The sequence below is a fragment of the Hetaerina americana genome, unplaced genomic scaffold, assembly GCF_022747635.1.
Source record: "Hetaerina americana unplaced genomic scaffold, ioHetAmer1.1.p SCAF_1, whole genome shotgun sequence".
Classification (NCBI taxonomy): domain Eukaryota; kingdom Metazoa; phylum Arthropoda; class Insecta; order Odonata; family Calopterygidae; genus Hetaerina; species Hetaerina americana.
The window spans coordinates 73,747,669-73,768,280 of record NW_027286069.1 but is presented as its reverse complement, the minus strand read 5'-3'; the positions used below and the strand labels follow the sequence as shown (position 1 = coordinate 73,768,280).

The window sequence follows — 20,612 nt, the reverse complement described above, 5'->3', positions numbered from 1 at the left end:
CAACGTAAATGGGCCAGGTGGACTTCCCCAGAAGAAAAATGGTAGCGGGAAAATGGAAATGAAGTTCTTCAACTACCGAGCCAAAGCTATAGTCGTCATAAGGCAAGCATTTCACACCCGTGAAAGTTGTTGTGGATACTGCCTGCAAAGAGAATGATTCGCTGCGAGTCAGCGCAGCAATCTGGTAATTTTTCCATCAAACTGAGATTACGACTGCCGATAAAACTATTCTTATTCACCGGCGAGCTTGTACGACACATATCCACCGACGAGAAATTCTAATTGTACCAATTACACTAATTCAATATAAATATATAAATTTCAGACCTGTAATGATTATCTGTCCTTGACGCACCTCGAATTTCGCTAGCATCCATGTACTATCTTGATCAAAGTAGGTACGTAGTCTAAAATTTCCGAAAAAATATTTACAGAGAACGAGAGTGATGTCTAAATATTTCCAGGTCCTTGCCCGGCGGTGTCGCCCAACATTACATTCTTGAAGACACATCAAACGCGGCAGAAAATTTAGCTAATTTTTCCGACGCGAACTATTTAAACTTTGTGCAAAGAATCAAAATATAGGCTCCGCGCTACTTAAATTCCAGTTAAAGTTCACGCCGCAATGACACGGTTAAAATTTTCAAACTTAATAACATATCAAAATGCCTAATACTACAGTCGCACAGCAATTTCGAATACGGATAGAGTAATGGGCGGTGAGGGGAGGGGCTCAGAGAGGTCGTGAATCTCTCCAAAGCCTCATCTTGCCGTTCTGAGACACATTCCCTCATCCGCATGAAAACAAAAGTGAAGGGATATAAAAGAGCCGACTCCCATTGATGCATACTCATTCTAAATGTTGACGGTATTTGTCTGCTCATGAACATTTTGGTCTGTCGTCATGAATGGTGAAGACCGACAGGGCAAGGAACGTGAACAATTCCTACATTTTCGATTCCTTCTTCCACTCATCATCCAATCCAAGAATACCGGCGAGTATTGACGCCACACCCTCCCATTATGCCATTTCCCTAAGACGGTAAACACATCGGAACTTTTATAACTGGCAAACGTCATCGTGCGTCTCCCTCTCTCCTTTCCTCAGAATTCCTGGCCATGGGCGGGCGGTTAGATGGAACGACAGACAAACCGAAATAGATAGAGATTTCTTACCAAGATGTCTAAAAACGCTAAGAACCCATGATTGAAGAAAGACATCGAATTTAACGGGTACATTGATTTCCGAGGAAATCCTCAGTAAAAGTCGATATTCGCAGAGTAGGGACTGCAAACCATTATCATTGGAGTACGAAAGCTGAGCTCCGGTTCATGGCTCATAAAATCCCACCATAATTATATCTTCATTGGCCTCGTACATCATCATGATTTCCTCTCCTTTTTATGAACTGAGACTAGGCAAAATTGAGTTCTATGGAGTTAGAGCCGCAAGGGAAATTTGTTTTTCAAAAAATTCAAGGACATTGCGACGAATGTATCTTCCTTGTGTGATTAATGATTCCCGACGAATAAGAGGCGTTGTTGCGTTATTCTATGGAAGGCCCTTTGCTAACAAATGCAACAAAATCAGCCTGGTTTGAATGGGTAAAATAAGACTTTTCATTACTTGATAAAGAAGTCTAATATAAAAAGCCAACAAAATCATTCCGAAATTTGCATACAAAATTGGGAAATATAATAATGATAAGTATATTTGTCATATATGGAACAATAATCAATCAAGAATAAAAATTACGTGATTTCATAAGAAAAGATCTGTAAACAAAATGAAGCTACTATATAATTATTTATATTATTTAAGTTCTGATGCGAACAATGAGATGATGTAAATTTCTATGAACGGAAAATAACAAAAACCGTTATAAATTTGTTCCCAGTAGTACTTCTTTAACTTGTAACCTTATGATCCCTCTTTTTTGACCATATTTAAGAAAAATTTTACTTTTCCCTCATTTTGAAAAAGAATGTCGGCGTCTGGTGGTCTTGCGTCTCATCATAAGGGAAAACATACTCTCGTTCATATCAGGAGAAAATATTTGGTTATAGTAAGTTCACATAGTTCTTCAATTTCGTGAAAAGTACCTAACGAAGTAACGAAAGAGAGCGAAACTTAAATAATTTTAACAAATGAACAATTTGAAAGAGTAAAATATTTCGAGAGAATGTTCAATGTAAGCTTAAATATCGCACATCAGTAAACTGGAAAGATATTTCATTAAATCTTACATCAAATAGTGACTTAAATTCAATCTGCTGGAAATTGTATAGCAAAAAATCTCTCAATTAGTTTTTAATAAATTGAGTCATCTGCTATTTCTCGCATACAGCAAAAATTATATTAAAAATCAAGCACAGGATGAAATTAAATCTAATTAAAATCATTATTCCAGAAGAGTGAAACATAATAAAAGCTAAAAGAGTAAAAAAAATCATTCTAACTGAATTCCGGCGTTTCCAGGATCGTCTTCAAAGTCTTTTTTACTGATTTTTTGTTGAATTTCTCTGCTCGCTATTGATAGCGAAGGATAAATAGAAATAAATGAGAGAACCAAAGAGATATACAATCATGAGGCCTTTTGCATATTTTTCAGAAAGCTTTTAACGTATCGCTTCCAGAATCACTCTCAAAATAGCACGAAACATGGTTCGAATCACTCTTTCATGGCACGTCTTGTCAACATAAAATAGGAAAAATGATCATATTAAGACGAAAAAGTGCGAAAGTGGAGTATTTTGAAAATATCTCGGAAGAGATATACAATACAACAGTAAGCATAAAATTTTCACCAATAGTGACAAACATTCTTAGATATTATTAGCAAATTTAATGGAGTCCCATGGGATGGTTCCAAGTGTCATTAAACGCACATATAAAAACACCACCCTAGTAATTCTGTTTTTTAAAAGAACATTACGGAATTGCGTTATTCTTACCAAACTTGTGCGATTCTAGACGCACATTATTTTATGTGAATTGTCATCGCACCACTTTGGTCTCATTCGTAGAATAAGAAAGAAATTATTGTTAAAGTTGCCACACGAATATGAGCAATATCCATGAAAATTAAGCCCACTGAGCATCTTAATCCATATCAAAAACTAATATCACTTGCATACTCCTTCAATTAATAATGCGAAATTATGTACTCTTCATGCTCTGGAGTGACATATATTACAATGCGCTTATCAAAACTGCAAAACTCTCTAGAAGTTCCCCGGCGTATTTAATTCTATTTATATGTTTAACTCTCAAGTAAAATATGTAAAAATGACTATAAAATTTGTTTCTATCAAACGGAGATACACGTGGATTTTTCTACAAGACTAAAAGCGAAACTTTCAAGTGGTGCCTTACTCATGGGAAATAATTGTTTTTTTAAATTTTACACGAATAATACATATATTTTGTCATTTTTATCAATAATATGACACTCATAAACAATTATGTAATTATTTCATCGTCAAAGCCAGGGGTTTACGGATGCAAATCCAAAATTTACGCATCAGATATGTACCTGACAGCATACGATATGGAAAGGGGCACTAACCCGGTTTCTGATTTTAGACGGTGCTGTGAAGATTTTCTCCAGAGTCAATTTTACGACTTAACTTTGAGTCAAGCATATTAAACCATTTGTCTTGATGTGAATTACGTTCGACATAATATAAAATACTATCTCTATGCTCGTTCTATCATAGCTCAAATAGTTCTGCATTAGTCACGCGATTATGATTTTACGTTGAGACTCTTACGAGTAGAAAAATAGGAATTGCATATAAATAAGGACGAATATCTAGGGAAATATCGTCACAAAATTTTAAAATCATCCAATTATTAACAATTAAAAGTTTCCAATCAATGTCAACTTCTTCAATACATTTTAAACATTCTCTTGTAACGGAAGCTTTCACTCGATTAAAAACAATTTAATAAATGAATCTGTTGATTGGTGGGACTCAATCCAATAAAATGGAATACTGGCTAACAAAATTTCTTATTTATCATCTTGCATCATCATTTTTCTAATATTTAATCAATATTTTTATGATAAATCATGCCTCATTTACTTAGTCATATGTGTGGACAAACAATTGAATTAAAGTTGAACGCATACATAACAAAAATGCGTTGAAAACAGAAAAAAAATATTTACAATTTTATTCCTGCGTTCTTCTCTCTTGTGGCATTACCTAACTACTTAATTTGTAAGGAAGAAATCATTTCCTAATTTATCAGTAACTCGTTTCCAAAACAACCATAATCAAATAAAACAACAATAAATCAAATGGGCCTAAGGGTTAAATTCTGAATCCATTACCTAATATTACGAGCACTCAATTTTGCAGGGACGTTTTAATTTGTAAGGAGACCATATTGAAATGAGGAACACAGTATATTTCCGTGTCATTTTATAAAACTATTTTTGACAAATTGCCAATTGATTTACCTAAGGGTATGCCCAAAAAATACCAATCCATCAACAAGATTTCGAGCACAAAGGAGCTTAAGATATTCAGGAGTGATCAAGTTCGGTCGTATGGAAACATTAGCATATGCTCCTTATATTTCATTGAGTTCCTTCTTCAACTTAAATTATGAGAAACGGTATTCCTGCATTCCTTCCCATTCTTTTTATTTGCAGCCCTCCAGTCTTCCCTATACCATATTGATTTTCGTCTTCGTATTATTAGATGCTATCCTTTGACTTGGCCTAGGTATCCTCTTCTAGATTAAATTCAATCTTTTTCCTCCAAAAACAGGTCATAAAGCCTCACGGCGTGTCCAATCCATGACATCCGTATCCTATTTCCTTCGAGTGAATCGAGGTTTCTTCTTTTCCTCAATTTATTTCCTCCTTTCTCATTTGATCTACCTATTTCACTCTAATCAAACATCTCTAACTACTTGATTTGGTAGCTTTGTGTCTTCTTTGTTTCATTTTCCGAAATTTTCATGATTCTGTTCCGTATATTGTCTTACTCCGTTTCAATATTTTCACAGGGTGCTTCCCTGTCTGCCTTCCTATGACAACAGTATTAACGGTAGTATCTTCAGTATCATGGAATTCTTCGCGAGGACTATTCTGATCTCAATGTCGCCTGCGATTCTTCCGCATCTCGTCGTATTATTTGCGAGACAGATGAAGACATCCACTTATGTCTGTTTTCCTTCTCTCAGAATCCATTCTCCGCTCAGTTTCTCCTCTGATCCGTTTTATGATCTTCGCCTCATTCCATTTTTTTTACGGGTTCCCGCAGGACTTTTCCGGTTCCCGCTGCAGAAGTATGGACGGTATGAATCGAGACACCCCTTCTGTGATCGCCTAGCATTTCAATTCTTCGGCCTGCTTTACTGCTTCTCCCTACATACAGTTGTTCCGTAAAATTGGGGTCTCCCCACTGAAAGGATTTGTTCATTGTAACTTGGTAGAATGTTAATCAGACCGTGACATCAACTATCTGGGTGATTAATCAAGGCCGCATTATTTTGGGGGGCGGAGGTACAGGAATGTGAAAAATGGGAAAATGGGGGTTCTATGTCTATGATTTGGCGTTCCTTTTTTCCCCTTTTTTCACATACCTGTAGGCCCCCACCCCGAAAAAGAGTATGGCCAAGGGTTATCATTGCAATCGTTGCCATTTCTTTATTCTTCATCAATTCAAGGGAACATCTCTCTAGGGTCTGTCTCCGCTAATCTTCAGAATTAAGGTTTATAAAGGAGGTTAGTATTGAACATAATATGAATTAACATGGGTGCTCTAACCTAACTTTGTTTTTATGTTTTAGCACATTCAATTTGTATTGCATTTTCTACTAATGGCGTTATCCTCTCGGATTTGTACATCTTCGTTATTCTGCATAATAGCAGGTATCCAACATTTTTTTCTATCCATGTTCAAAAAAATTTCCAGCATGGAGTTTTTTGTCAAATACTGATGCCCATCGTAGTAATATTACTGTATTTTTTCTCTTACTTATCATATAAATGTGATGTTTCAAAATATTTCACCAAAAAGCTCATAATTAAAATGTATTTTGCATATTTTCGTCATCAAAATGTCTTGCAGTGAGGATAAATGTAATTCGACAACGTAATTCATAATTAGGTTCTTATATGGCTCGCAATTGGGAAATATAAAAATTACCTTTACCCCAAATTATATAGTTCACTCAATTTTATGCACTACATGATGATGTACTACACGCAAAATGTCATCATTTCCCTGAATCTATCCCCCGAAATATCAACCCTCTGCTAAATCTCTAGAGGCACGCATAGCACAATGAAAAACCCAAAATTCAAACCGACTCGAGCATATGCACTGCTTCCTTTTCCCCCTCGACATTCGGAAAAATAAAAAAAAATAATATTTATATTCATCACCTCGAATACACCCTATATCAGAGCATTCTCATCCCTTCCCGCCATGAAATCCCCCATCACACCAAAACACCCCGCAGGGCCAAATTTCCCCCTTTCTTCTGGCATCAACTCCACCGAACCCCTTGCAAAATTCACAACCCCCTCCTTCATTTAGCGATTTGGATTCCTTTGCTCCATACCTGTCACTTCCCGAGCAGAATTTACAATTAATATACCACCCAATACATTTCCGACCATAGAATTCAAAGAATTTAATTTAAAAATTCTCACAAGAGTATCCACGGAAAGGACTAAAAATCAAGAAAGTGAAGAAAATAAAAAAATTTTAAAATCGTATTTTGCGTCAATCAGATATTTCTTAATCACATCTTATAAACTAAAATTAAATATAAATCTTTCAAAATAACCAAGCTTTTGTCGAGTATTCGAAAGTTAAATTCGAGTTTTTTTTTCAAATTGGTTGCTGTATATGAGATTTTGAATTATTTTCTAAAATTAACTTTGACATCAACTAGAGAGGCTTTTTATTAAAACCTTATTCGCATATGGTTATGATTTTATTTGACTGTGCTTATAATTCAATTTTCAATGCATTTTGCGTTCAGCAAGGTAAATAAATTAAGGAGTTTTTCAATTAAGAGGTGAGCTAACGTTTCTACAAAACAAATCCCCCACGTCTTAAGATTATTATTAAATTTTTCAGCCATTAAGAATAACTAGAAAACTAGAATAACTTTAGAAGAGAAATGCCGTTGCGTCAATCGTCAATATTACTCAAATTAGGAAAAAATCACTTTTGAGTTGTTTTTCTGGATTCCAATTCTCTGGGAGCGTTAGAGTAATCTAATGTATTAATCTTAATGAGTAATCCGTCTTAACAGCTATTTCAATTCAAAATTTGTCGGAATTCAGTCAGAAAGTATCCTCATTATCACTAAGAAAATTACTTCAAACAACTTCTACGAATGCCTCTTCGGCTCATACTGCATTTTATTATTCGTGTATTTTCTAGAAACGCACATGCTAGGCAACATTAAAAAAAGTCAAGAATTAGGCACGTGTGTACAGGTTTTGCCGTAAGGATTCACGATGATTCACAAAGTTTAGCACTAAAAGAAACTTTTTGGCGTTGTCATAAAATGTTAAGACCACAAAGCCTGCTCTGAATCGATGGAAACGAGATTCATTCGTAGGTATACGCCGAAAATATGTCGTCCAATTCCCCCAGATGAAAATGAAGCGTGCGAGGGTGGCAACAAATATTTCAGATTGTTATTAGATTTATATCCATTTTCGTCAGGGAGTTATCAGAAAGTATGCGGCGTTTCTCAACCAACTGCGTGGAGAAAGCTGTCATATTTTTCTGTCGATCCATTGAATGCGCCTAAAATATTTGGTAGATATGTATTTTATTATATACTATAGATAGCGTCATTACATATCACTAGCAAAATGAAATGGGAGTTTGAAATGGGAGTTGCACGACTGAAATGTGAAGCATTTGAAGCGAAGTATACATTATCAAATGATCAGCATCACGTATTGCGGATTTGAATATAAAAGAAGAAGAAATTAAATTAAGGTATAAAGAAAAAAATACATTTGGTATTGACTTTCAAACGCATGTCTAATTATAACGAGAATATTTCACCGTAGAAATTTTAAGCGAGTAGAAAAATATTATGTCGTGACACCCCTTTCCAGTTATCTTCAAAACAAGGCATCTCTTTGACTTACTTACGTAGCTCAGCGTAAATGACGGCTCCTATGATGAATTCTAACTCGCTAATGATAATACCAGATAAATTTCATATGATAAATTCGCAATTTTCACAGCATTTTAGTTTGAAAATTACGATATTCCTGTTACCTGATTTCGCCACAAATGAAATTTAATACGAGTTAATAAGAGTCATATTAAAATTCTTTCACGACCAAAAATGTATAATGGAGTTTATTTTTTGCGGAATATTTTCCAAACAATACTTCCGTTTAATTACAGACAACAACAATATTATGAATTCATGTGATATAACTTGAGCATTAATCAGCCACTCTCTGCTATTCGCAACTCGAGCAATCAATAATATTTCCCATTATCCACAAACTAGACTACATCTACAAAATTGTTTCATCACGACAACGTATGATTTTTTCCAAATAATTGCTGATGAGATTTCAAACGACTTCAGGGCTAAAGGTACAATTTCTTGAATCATAAATGCAGGAAGCATGAGTCATATAATCGGTACATTACTACTAGCATTACTACTGCTATTTCCTTGATTTCATGAAACTTACTCCAATTTTTACGTGGCACAGTATGCGAAAATTGTGCTAAGAAAAAAGAAAAAATCAACTGAATACAACCAAAGTCCAGTGGGATTTCAGTGTGAGCCTAATGGCTGTACATATTCAAGGGAAGCATGCGGGAGGTATATATAGGCAGATGAAAGAATAGAAAGCCATCAGGCGAACAAGAATTAGCATGGATTGGATGGATTCAATATTACTCATTGGGAATAAAGATCCTCAGTATTCATTCAGCTGATTGAAAAATGATGAATGAAAGGAAATGGTGTTTCCACAAGATTGGCTTACGTAAGACACCATGGGCAGGTTGAAGGCGGCGGCCATCCTTCCCTCATGTACGCACGTCTCCTGGGGCCCGATGTAGGCGTCCACGCCGTCCCGCCAGAGCCGGGCCGCCGCCCGGATGCTCTCCGCTTCCTCCCCGTACGTCTCGGCCACCCTCAGCTCCAGCCTGTGGCCCATTGACCTAAGGATCCTCCCGGGGTCACCCCCGAACACTCTTCCTGCAAGCACGGTCTCGGAGGTCGCCTCTTCGCCCCTCGTGGTGGAGGGTCCTCCTTCCGACCCCTCCTCCAAGGCTCTCCTCCTTCCCCTCTCCCTTGGACCAGGTCGGATGTCGGGATCGTCCGGGGCCGGGGTGTGATCAGGCGGGGAAGGGCCTTGGGGAGAGGCGGGGGAGGGAGGAGGGGTCGATGGACCACTCTCGCCTCCTCGGGGCGCCGGCGGTGGGGTAGCCCCGGCCGTGAAACCTGCGACGAATTAGAATGAGCGGGATGAAGAGAGCTCATTAAGCGGGTGTGCCAGTCCTTCCCCCCACTTCCCCTTCTCTGGATCCGCCCGTCTTAAGGGCCGACCAGAAAAGACGTCTCCAGTTTTAGGCCATTTATTCAACCTTCCCCTCTTTCTCGACCTTTCCCGATTTGGTACACCCTCCCACCACTTAACAAGACGTCCAAATTAGTGACAACACCTCGCCCTTTAGAAAAAACGCAGTAAAATATGTTACATAACTTTATCATTTTCATCAAAGAAACACTAGATATTTTTTTTTATTTTAAGAAACAAGTGATGAAAGGAATCAGGCCCGGGCACTTTGAATAAATGAAGATATTGTCAGGTAATTTGAAAACTTGTTAGGGTTGCCGCAAATAAGTTCTAGGACTAATAACCTACGCTAATAATTATCAGGATTTCCCTTCAAATCTCAGTTAAGACCGTGAATTGGAAGCTGCTCTTCACAAGGCAGTAATCAATCCGAAGGTTGGGGTGGACGGCAGCTAAAAGTAAGCCCAATGACGCATGGAATTCAAAACATTAGGGCATGGTGGCTGGTTCCTTACAATTTGCAGTATGCGGTTTATTGAACCGAAAAATCTCACAAATTCTCTGAAGCCGAGGATGCCCAAGAACGTCGCAATGAATTAAACACGGGCCCTCTGGTCAGAAGCCCATTGCACAAAATACTGGACTACATTGACTCTACTTCTCGTCATAATAAATTAATATGATAAATATATTATCGTATTAATTGATCGCATTGTTAAATGGGAATTTAAGAGATGAATTCGTCATGAGATTACTCTAGTATCCATCGAAATTCTAAGGTTTCCATCTAAATGGTAAAAGCAATTTCAATTGAGCACCCAAAATGCAGTAACATATTCTTGCATGTTAAAGCTCTTATTTTTACTTGGGTGAACATGGAGAGCATTAAAAGTCAAATGTGGTTGGCGCCCGACCCATCATCATATCTTTCTCTTTCCTTATTCATTAGGGAGGAGAACGTGAGGTCTGCGGCACGCGGAGTTTCTTTGGGTCTTTAAAAGCTTGTCTTTTAAAACGCCCTCAGCCATTGGAGTCCTACGAAAAGCTTCATTTGAAAATATTAAACGAAACAAATTCTGTCGATGATTTGAAAATCGATAAGAGCTAATAGAAATGTACCTGGATTATTATATAATGCATGATGGAAATCACTCGATACAAGAAGTATACCCACAGGAATTATCGGAAAAATTGCTTGAAATAATTCTAATTTCGTATAATATTTGTAGACGAGACAGCGGTGACATGTTATCCAAAACTGAATAAATGAACCAGTAAAACGAAATATTTTTCCCCACTCATAGCCCGTAATCCAAACCAATGAAAATCTCACACACGATGGTCCACTCAAATGTCTCCTCAGCTGCTTGGCCAAATTACGAACTTCCCTTAATGGTTGGTGTCTCCACACCCGGGTCGCACAGTCTCATCCGAGGTTTGCATAGCAATGTGCAGATGGCGAACAGGATGACAATCCCACCATCGTAACTACCTACACGTAACTTCTCTTCTTTTTCCCCCACGGACCAACATTGTACTTTCACTGCGCACTATGGAAAACAGTATGCCAGCACTTGTCGGATATTTACCACACACGACACTTGGGATAACCATGTCCTGTCGAGAAATCTTCAATTATTAATTAAATTGTGTCGATAGACCAAATGAATTATTTATTCATTGTATCTGATCCAAATATGTGGGAGGATGTTGTTACTAGCCTCATTGAACCTCAAGAAAATGTACTTATACATGAATAGCTTCCGATAACCGCATCCACAAATGGGCAACCAAGTTCATCGTTAAAATCGATAAAAAATATAACGTGCACAGGTTAAGTATTTAGGTGAACTTTGGCAACAATGATTTATTTTGAGAATCGAGCATAGATGTTTTTCGCGGAATTCGGCAGAAATTATTAAGATATAATGCTACAGTGAGTGAAGGAATAATTTAAAAGGCAAAAATAGCATTTGAGAGCATACATGCTCATATTAGTCGCACTATGTTCACCAATGGCTCATGAGATTACAACGATCCGCTTGGTGAAGCATTGAAACAGGTTATGATGGGAATTACACTCAAGCAGGGATATCTGGGAAAGGAAGAAGGGTTCGGTACGCAAGAGGCAAGCGGTACAACGATAGCCTCCCCCTTAGCGTCCCTTCGAAAGGACCGCGAACGCGGCACCGGCAGGGAGTCATACAAACGACTTTAATAAATTGAAATAAAAAATTCTAATCATAACCAACTTCCAACTCATTACCTAGTTTTTTTATAAACACAAGAAGGATCACACTTGGAGCAATTACTTCAAACTAATATATTTCAGGGACAGTTCTCCGCCGTAGCCATTTTTGAAATTCTTTTAATTTCCACCGTCCTAATAATACATCAAAACCCTTTCCGCCGCTATTTTGGCGCTTTCGGGGTAATTAAATTAAGAAAAACAAGATATTCTGCAATTTTTGAAAGAGAAGGGACCTTTGAAGAGCTCTTCCATTTTTTTCCCATCCCTCAAAACTCATAAAATATTTCAGCAATATAATATTTCACAAAAATTCGTGCTCCTTACATAGGCTTTATCTAAGTCCCATAACACAAGTGCTAACTCTGCGATGTATATAACCTGTGGAAGTCATAAATTCCCCAAAAGAGATATATGGGGAAGTAAATAGATGCCCTTGATGTTTCAAGCATTAATATATTTCGCTCCTAAATTTAAATATCCGAGGGTCATAACAGTTATAAAAATAAAGTTTACCCATTTACGCTTTGTACGTCACTTTCGAAAAAAATATAGAATCGAATGTGATAAAACTCATCATACATCCAATTTTGGTGAAATGCCTTTTGTGAGATAATTTTTTCCTCCTACATATGACGGTAGTGAACACACTTTATTTATCCCCCGATTTTCTGGAAACGTTAAAAAGGCAATAGTAAGAACGCAATAACCGAGCCAAAATAAATATCAATCGAACATTATTTGAAAATAAGCATGCCGAGTTTGAGCTTTTCATTTAGAATGACAGTGCTAATTGCTTTTTTACTTGTTAAGACCTTAACCCGAAAACCTTAATTTTGTTAACATCCTCGACTGTAGTTTTCATTTCGTTTCCCTGACTTATTTTTGAGTTCTTCCCACACCTCTGGGAGAGCTTGCATGTTAAATAATAATAATCGTACGCATACACACACACACCGGCCTGCACACGGCGTGGTTGGGAGTTCGGTGGGCAGACTTTTACGACACCCCGAGAGGGCTGATTGCGAGCCACCCGGAGGGGTGTAATAAAACAGCGCCCCTGTCATGGCTCTCGACCGGGAGTGCCGATAAGGGAAACGCGCACACGAAACTAGAAATGGGGCGATTCGTTGGCCGGAATCGATTCTAATCATGCCCTGTGAAGCGACTCCTCCGAAATAATCCATTCTTAAAATTCATCGGAAGTAAATCGATTCAAATCATATTGGGGAATTGAAATAAGAGTTAACAGTGCACTGAGATATAATCGGCCTTGTTGTAACGCAATGGATGCTGACAGGAAGGTACGAATCAGATATTTCCTCTCCTGAGTTGGATGGTACAGAAATAATCAGAATATCACCCTATATAATTGCAATCTCACTTAATAAATGCAATTACTATTACCATGCCAAGTCGCAAAATGTAGCGCAAAGTAAGGAGTACTGAGTTACTATTAGCCCATTAAGGTAAATTGGGGTGCAGTCACATTTACGATATGAAATTTAGTAAAAAAATAGGCAATATTTTATTTTCCTGTATTTTGAATGGTTTTTCGGATTGTTTTCAATTATTGGAATCGAGAATATCTGTCGGGAAAATTATTCCTTGATCCGGTTTTACGTAAGTCAATGCCCTCTTATTTATTGTTACCTTGCCCTTGTATGCAATTTCAGGCAAGAAATATCCCGTCAGGTCACAAAATGAAACTATTGAATTTGTATCTTTTTTTTATGTTAAGTCATTCATCTTCGTGCCTCTGGTGACTCCCATTCTAGATTTCTCCTTAATCATGCGACTTTCCGATCACGCATTCCAACTGTGGACGAATTGGGTAACTTTCTTCCAAATTTTGTTCATTAAAAAAATTAGTCTTTGGGACACATACGCGTAATTAAATTATATTCTGGATAGAAGAAATTATTTGATTGATTCATGATTAGGAAGAATCGAACCAGCAAATCATCGACCCAAAAAATCAACAATCGTATTCAATTCAAGTGGACCGAATCGTAACGGCCCACCCACACGCGAAACTTGATGCGGACTCACCTTTCCCGTGGTCGTCGAACACCTCCTTGTCCGCCCGCCGCCCGCTGGCCGGGAGACCGCCGCCTGCGTCGTCTTCGTCCGGGGGGGCGGGAGGGGGCACGGGCTCCCCGTTCACTTCGGCGACAGCGAGCGAGGCGGCCCCCGAGATAGTGAGCCCGGGGCGAGGGTACTCGAGGTCCCCGGGTCGCCTCCGGGAGCCCGTGATGTACCCGAGGGTGAACACCTTGGCCGCGGTTCCCCTGGGCAAGAGGAGGAGAGGGGCGAGGAGGGAGGGGAGGGCTAGGAGGAGGGGCGGGAGCAGGAGGGGGGCGGGGATGTGGGTGGGGGAGCGCATTCCGCCTGTGGGGGAGAGACGAACGGAGATGGAACTTAGCATCTTCATTTGCGGTCCCCTTCAAGAGGGGAGGCGTCTTAGAGATTAAGTCACTTTGAGTCCCGTTCCCCCAACGGCGATTAATGCTTCAATCAAAAATCTCCCAGGAAAGTTATTCGCAGAGGAAAAGAACAGATCGTATTCATGATCGTCTATAATCTTTCCTCAATTCCTGTCCAACACTACTTCCAATCAAATCTGCCAAATATGCTTTGGGCTGGGAAAGGGCTCCAAAATCGAAACTCATACCGAAAATCATTCTTTATAGTATTGTTGATAACGATAGTCTTGCATTCACGGAGTGGTTAGGCACTTATAAATAATTGAGATGTTTATTCGTACATGTTCAAAGACTTTATTCGTGGAACAAAATATCAATCGTAATGGTAACGAAAACTAACATTAGTCAACGTTAGAATAAAGTTTGACATTGATGCTTTTAACAACAATTAAGAGAGCTACAGGTCTAGTAGGTCTACAGGCTACCCGTAGACCTACTACGCGAACACGAACTAGAATTATGTGTAAATGCTATTGCTCTGTATTATTGTCGGAAGCTGGCCCGAGGAGAATGATTAAGCTATACTTTTTACTTCATTAGGCCGCGGTCGTCCGAATTGCCAAAAACGATCAACGATGATCGAATGCTTCATAGTGACAACGGCAACCTGGTGAGGTAATGCCGCCCAAGCCACTAAGAACGTCAGCGTGCCGTAAATCTTAAAAGGGATATGGATTTGGACAGCGGCATTTATAGAGCGATCAGAAGTGCTTCAAAAAAACTCTCCTTTCCTTTCGGTTAAAAAAAAAGAACTTTGAATACTGGCTCCCAGCCATTAATCAGTCGTCGCCCTAATGTAATGCGCCGAATTAAATTAATGCCGTCCTTCCTCCTCCTCCTCCTTTAAGGAGCGGAAAACCAGTGAGTGAATGGGAAGGCTGCCGCTACCCGGTCGCGTGAGACAGTGGCCCGAGGAGCCGAGGGAGCGAAGGTGACGTGATGCCAGACGGTCGTCGCAGTCAACCAAACCAGAGCCAGCCCCGTTGACGGATCGCATGAGCCCCCGGACCTCCGTCTCCACCGTCCACCCTTCGATACGTGAATCATTCCTCCGTTGCCGCCATCGCAATCTCCCCACCACGCAGCCAAACTCTCCTCCCTGGCCTCCCTTTCGACCCCCCCCCCTCTGCCTCACCCCAAAGGCCAACCCTCCCTCCACCGTCGTGAGCCACCGTCAACACCTGTCCTTTCAGCTTCATCGTCGGGCGCCGCCGCCCTCCCGCCGGCTCCTCGAGTCCTTCACCATTCGCCCCGCGTCCGCCCCCGACGTTCGTTCGTTCCCGTGCTTCCGTCCTCCGCCCCTCCTCCTTCGCTCGTGCCCCCTTCACCTCAGACCCCGAGCCACCCTCCGTCAATGCAGGTCCCAGCCGCCGCCTCCTCGCCCACCCCGTTAGTTCCGCGAAACCAATCCTATATAGCCTTCCGATCTTCCTCTCAACTTCTACCCACATTCTATCCGTTGGGCTTCCTTCCCTCTCTCATAGCGGCATTGCGAATGTCAGACCGCCACCCTAAGCAGCGGTGTCCTATACTTTCGTCAGCAGCCACCTGCGACGCATTGACTAAACAATTTCAGCTATTACACAAATGAAAAATAAAAATTTATTTTGTTTGGATCGTTGTTAATCGTGCACTAAAAGGAAATTAGTTTTTCGTGTGCCTGAAGGGTATTTAATCATTTTCACTTTACATTTTTAGTCAGAAAATTTAATAGAATATGATTCAATAGTCTACATATAATAAATAAATTACTAAAACTAGAGGCAAATAAAATAAAGCCGATAACGAGGAGAAGTGATGAAAACGGATTGGGGTAAGGGCTAATAGTCTAAAATATATTCAGAGTTTTTGGTTTGTCTCCTATAGTATTTTGACACTGTATTGTTTAATTAATGAGAATACTCCAAGAACAAAATCCCCTTGAGGAAGTGAAGTTCAAGCTTGTTAAAGATGACTCTCAAAGAACGAGTCGTCAAACGGACAGCCATTTTTCCACCACTCTAGATTTTTTTCCTTATTTATCCCCTGTCCAAACCACGAGAGCAGAAGTTCTCGTGTAAATGAACTCAGCTGTCAAGGACGACAGAGGGTAACTTCGGTGAAGATAAATAATTCACCACAATGTCATTAAGAGAGAGCCAGTATTCGTCATCCTTTTTAATCGCCCATAACCTAATGGCCAAACATCATTGGATACTCCCCCTCCTCACCACTTCAGAGGTTGAATTCGAATGGGGAGTGTACAGTTTTCGTGAAAGCCTTGCCATATTATTGTATTTTACTGTTCAAGCAAACACTTCTGCCTTAAAATGTCCAAAGTAATCAAAAACCTCTGCCAAGAAAATGGCTCGGTAATTGGTTGCAGGTGTTCATATGACCTTCAAATATTCCACTCTGCAAATGCCTCCAAGGAAGGCCGATGTGTTAGGGAATGATTTCGAGGTACGAGTCAATATTCTTTATATAGTAGCGGCCGTTTAGTAGGATTGATCAATCTAGATTGGCCAATGGAAGCTGGCAATGATAACAAATCAGTATATAATATTGCATCATAAACTAAAAATTCTTTTAAGTAAGTAAGCTCAACCTATTAAAAAAACATTTTAAATTAATCTCACCAATAGATTTAAATACCTTCGTCGCTGGAAGTCACAAAAGTAATTTTTTTTGGAAAGACTTCTCATCCGTTGGACTTAACATGAATTTCGAATATGATAGATATTTGTATAAAATTACTTCTAGGACGTTGAAATTGAGCTTTTGGGAAATCAATATGTTTTGGGGGTATAACCTGATTTACAATCTAATTAATCTTGAATGTAACAAATATTTTTAAATTTTAATTTCCATGCAATAAAGGTGGAGTATAATATGAAAACTTTTCCCCGAGGTTTTTCCATTTCTACATTTTAGAACCAAATAATGCCACCATTTTTGTTTTTTCAGTACTACACGATGCCACCAATATTTATTCCATACAGCGGATTAAACGATTTTGAAAACTCTCGGACGATACGTTTAGTGCGCCTTACGAAAATAGTATCACTCTAACATTGTTGCTCTGTTTTTATAGAACTATGCGTAGCCAGCAATATTTATTCTACATATAGGATTAAAGGATTTTGAAAATTCTGGGGTAAACTTGAAGAATGCTCTGAAAAAACCGCGTCAATCAATTTCACACCTTCTTTATCCTGATGTTTTTGCACTTCTCTACCGCTTCCCAAAGCTTCCCCTGCGTCCTGATTCAATAAAGTTCATCAACCATTCCAGGACTTGAACACCTATCGTTAGTTCTTTCGCTGATTTCCACATTCCTCCTGGCTTCCCCGCCATTCTTCCCATTTTGCCCAGAAATTTCCCTTGGGTTGACAAGAATTCCCCAGTGTAGCGTTTTCAAAAATATTGCGAGAGTTCCGTCTTCGTGGGACTGCTTATTTGAAATTCTGAACTTATGTGCATAAGGTTAACGATCACGTACAAAGTCTTCAGGAATCACGCGTGAATACCAAACTATCATGTATTGGAACGAGATAAAATATTTCCACGAGTTACCAGCTGCGTCTAATTATAAGTAAGGAATCCTCGCGAAAACATTAATGCTAAACCAACGATTTATTCATTCACATTTAATAAAAGTTAATTTTTTGTTGATTCATAAAGAAGAGTAAAATCAAGGAAAGGCAAAAACAACTACGCGTGGAACTAAATTGCTTAGCTCATCCGATTCATGTGGTCCATATTAATCATTTCAGATACGGAATTTTCACTTCATTATTCATTAATGAACTACAACACCTGAGGCTTCATCACAAATCTTGTAGAAAGCAATTTCGGAAAAAATAATCCTGCCAACCCAGTTAAACCACTCGTCAAACAAATGAACCGAAGACCTCATGTTCGAGTTCCACTTCATGTTTGCGAGGTATTGTCCGTGTGTATTTTTAGTTGTACGGTGCAAAGTGCTCTTACCCTCGAGAGACCTTAAGGAACCCAACTACTTCCTATTATTTTAACCGTGATCATATCGAGAAAAACACGTCCACATCACAGACGGAATTAGAGCACGTTACTTAGTATGCCGCTAGCTAGATTACGTTAGCAGATCCTATCTTTATAACACGCAAGCAAATCCTTTAAACAAATGCAAAAAATACGTTTAAGCAAGACGGTTATTAATTTGGAAAATTTAAACTGATATTAAATACTTTTAAAAATAGGCGGTTATATTTCTTCTTTTGAGAGGAAAAAAATTGACAATGGTAACTTTGTAAAATACGCAGTATAAATTTAGCGAAAACTAATTTTACACAGGAAAAAATATGAACAAGAATTTGAGCGTTGCAATGTTGGGAACATTATTTAGTGGAAATTTATTCAAACTCTCAATATTGTGCAAACGATCATGCGATTATGGAAGGAAATACTTAGCATTCGCGAGTTAATTCCGATTTCCACGGTGGTTCACGTTTGCCAGGAGAAGAGTGTAATTGTAGAAACCAATCCATGATCTTCTAAACATCAGGTGAGACTTTGCTTTTAAAAACGATTAATCAAATTACAGATGACCCACCCGTCAATCGTAAGCTTGCTATCACTATGAAACATAAGGGAAATTGTGGTTTATTTTTAAAGGCAATCGAGTTCCAGTGAACAACTTTGCACCCAGATAATAGAAAAAATCGTGGATTGTGACGTAGCCTAGGTGAATAATATTGTATTCATTTGAGAACAAGTAAACAATGAACCTTGCTAAAAATAATTACATCACACATACACCCATAGCGTTCTTGCCTTGTTGATAAATAAGTTCCACCGACTAGGATTACCTACCTATGATAGGACTGGCGACTGATACTACACGCGGTTCCATTCGCCTATTTACGAGGGTATAGTTTGTTTTATCTCGTAGTATAGTGTGGTTTATCTTCCGAGAAAAAAACTGGAGAAAAAGATGCACCTGTCCACCAGTCGTGTAGGTAATCGTAAATAAATGACACCCGCATGGCGCCTACGGTCGCGAGGATAAGGTAGGCCACGCTTGCTTCGGGATGACGACCGGAGTCAACGGCCGACGCGTGTAAACGGACGCGATAGAGAGGCAGCGGCGGGCGACGCGGCGTGAGAGGGCGGGAGAGGAAGGGAGAGAACTGGGCATACGGGCGATGAGACGGGGCAGGAGGAGGACACAATGGTGAAGATTGCAGCAACCAGGCCAAGGCATGGACGCGGCGGGAAAGTAAATCGTGAAGCCTCAACGGAGGGTGTGGGTTTCAAAAAATTCTACCGGCGAAAATGAAGGGTGTATTTTGTCTCCTGGAAAAACGCCTTCCCGATCGGAGTCTCATTCTACGGTCTATGTGATTAACGATCCACGCTTACAACGCTGGTGATTGCAAAAGCCTCCAGAGAGGGGTGGGGGTGAGAAAAAATATTACCACCGAGTTAATCTGCAAATCGCATCTTACTGGTGATGGTCGTGTGACAGAAATGAAATTCTTGTCTTAAGCGGACCAGCATTTTCCTTTCAAATTGATGATACCACGGGGTACGTCGAAACGTTACAACGTCTTTTCGTACTCCTCCTCCCCAGGTGTTAGTTAAAATGCTAATGAGTGGAGGTGTGACATAAAAAAGTCATTGCACTTGAGGATCAACGGTCTTGACTTGACCGGTCCTCCACTTGTCAAAGACTTATGTCAAAATAACATTTTCATTAAATAGCAGATCTTCTCTAATTGTTTTTATCTCGCAATTCGGAAATAATTACATCGCATGCACTCACAATAACTAAAAATTAGAGTTACACACAAACACACACACACACATATATATATATATATATATATATATATTTATTTATTTATTTATTTATTTATTTATAAGTTATGTGAAAGTCTCACGGACGTGAATTATAATATACATATATGAAGCTAGCAACAAGCGAATAAAGGCAAAAACAGAAACACACAAAAAAAGCTCACTAGTTTTCGAATTTTCGGTGGTACAAGCCATCTTTCTCAAGAAAGAGAAGGAAGTAGAGTTCCTTCCTTCTCTTCCTTGAGAAAGGTGGCTTGTGCCACCGAAAATTCGAAAACGATTGAGTTTATTTTCTTTTTTGTGTATTTCTGTGTTTTTTTCTTTGTTCCCTGGTGACCACACTATATAAATGAATAAATATATATATATATATATATATATATATATATATATATATAAATATATATACCAACAAGTCATTCCACCGATAACCGAGTCCTCGTAATGATTTCGGGGTGAAGCGGGAAGCATCAGTCGGTGGGCTGATACACATGAACGTACGGCCGTGTATAG

At 39.1% G+C, this 20,612-nt stretch overlaps 1 protein-coding gene across 1 annotated transcript in view; it reads right to left on the bottom strand.

The window, feature by feature from the left end:
- The window catches only part of LOC139686095 (guanylate cyclase 32E), a 70,929-nt gene extending 56,750 nt beyond the window's left edge, over positions 1–14,179 (bottom strand). The window contains exons 1-2 of the mRNA XM_071583298.1: positions 13,950–14,179; positions 9,009–9,195 (exon numbers count right to left, since the gene is read on the bottom strand). Of these exons, the coding sequence (XP_071439399.1) occupies positions 9,009–9,195; positions 13,950–14,179 (417 nt within the window). The remainder of the gene's footprint in view (positions 1–9,008; positions 9,196–13,949) is intronic.
- Positions 14,180–20,612: the final 6,433 nt, after the last annotated feature.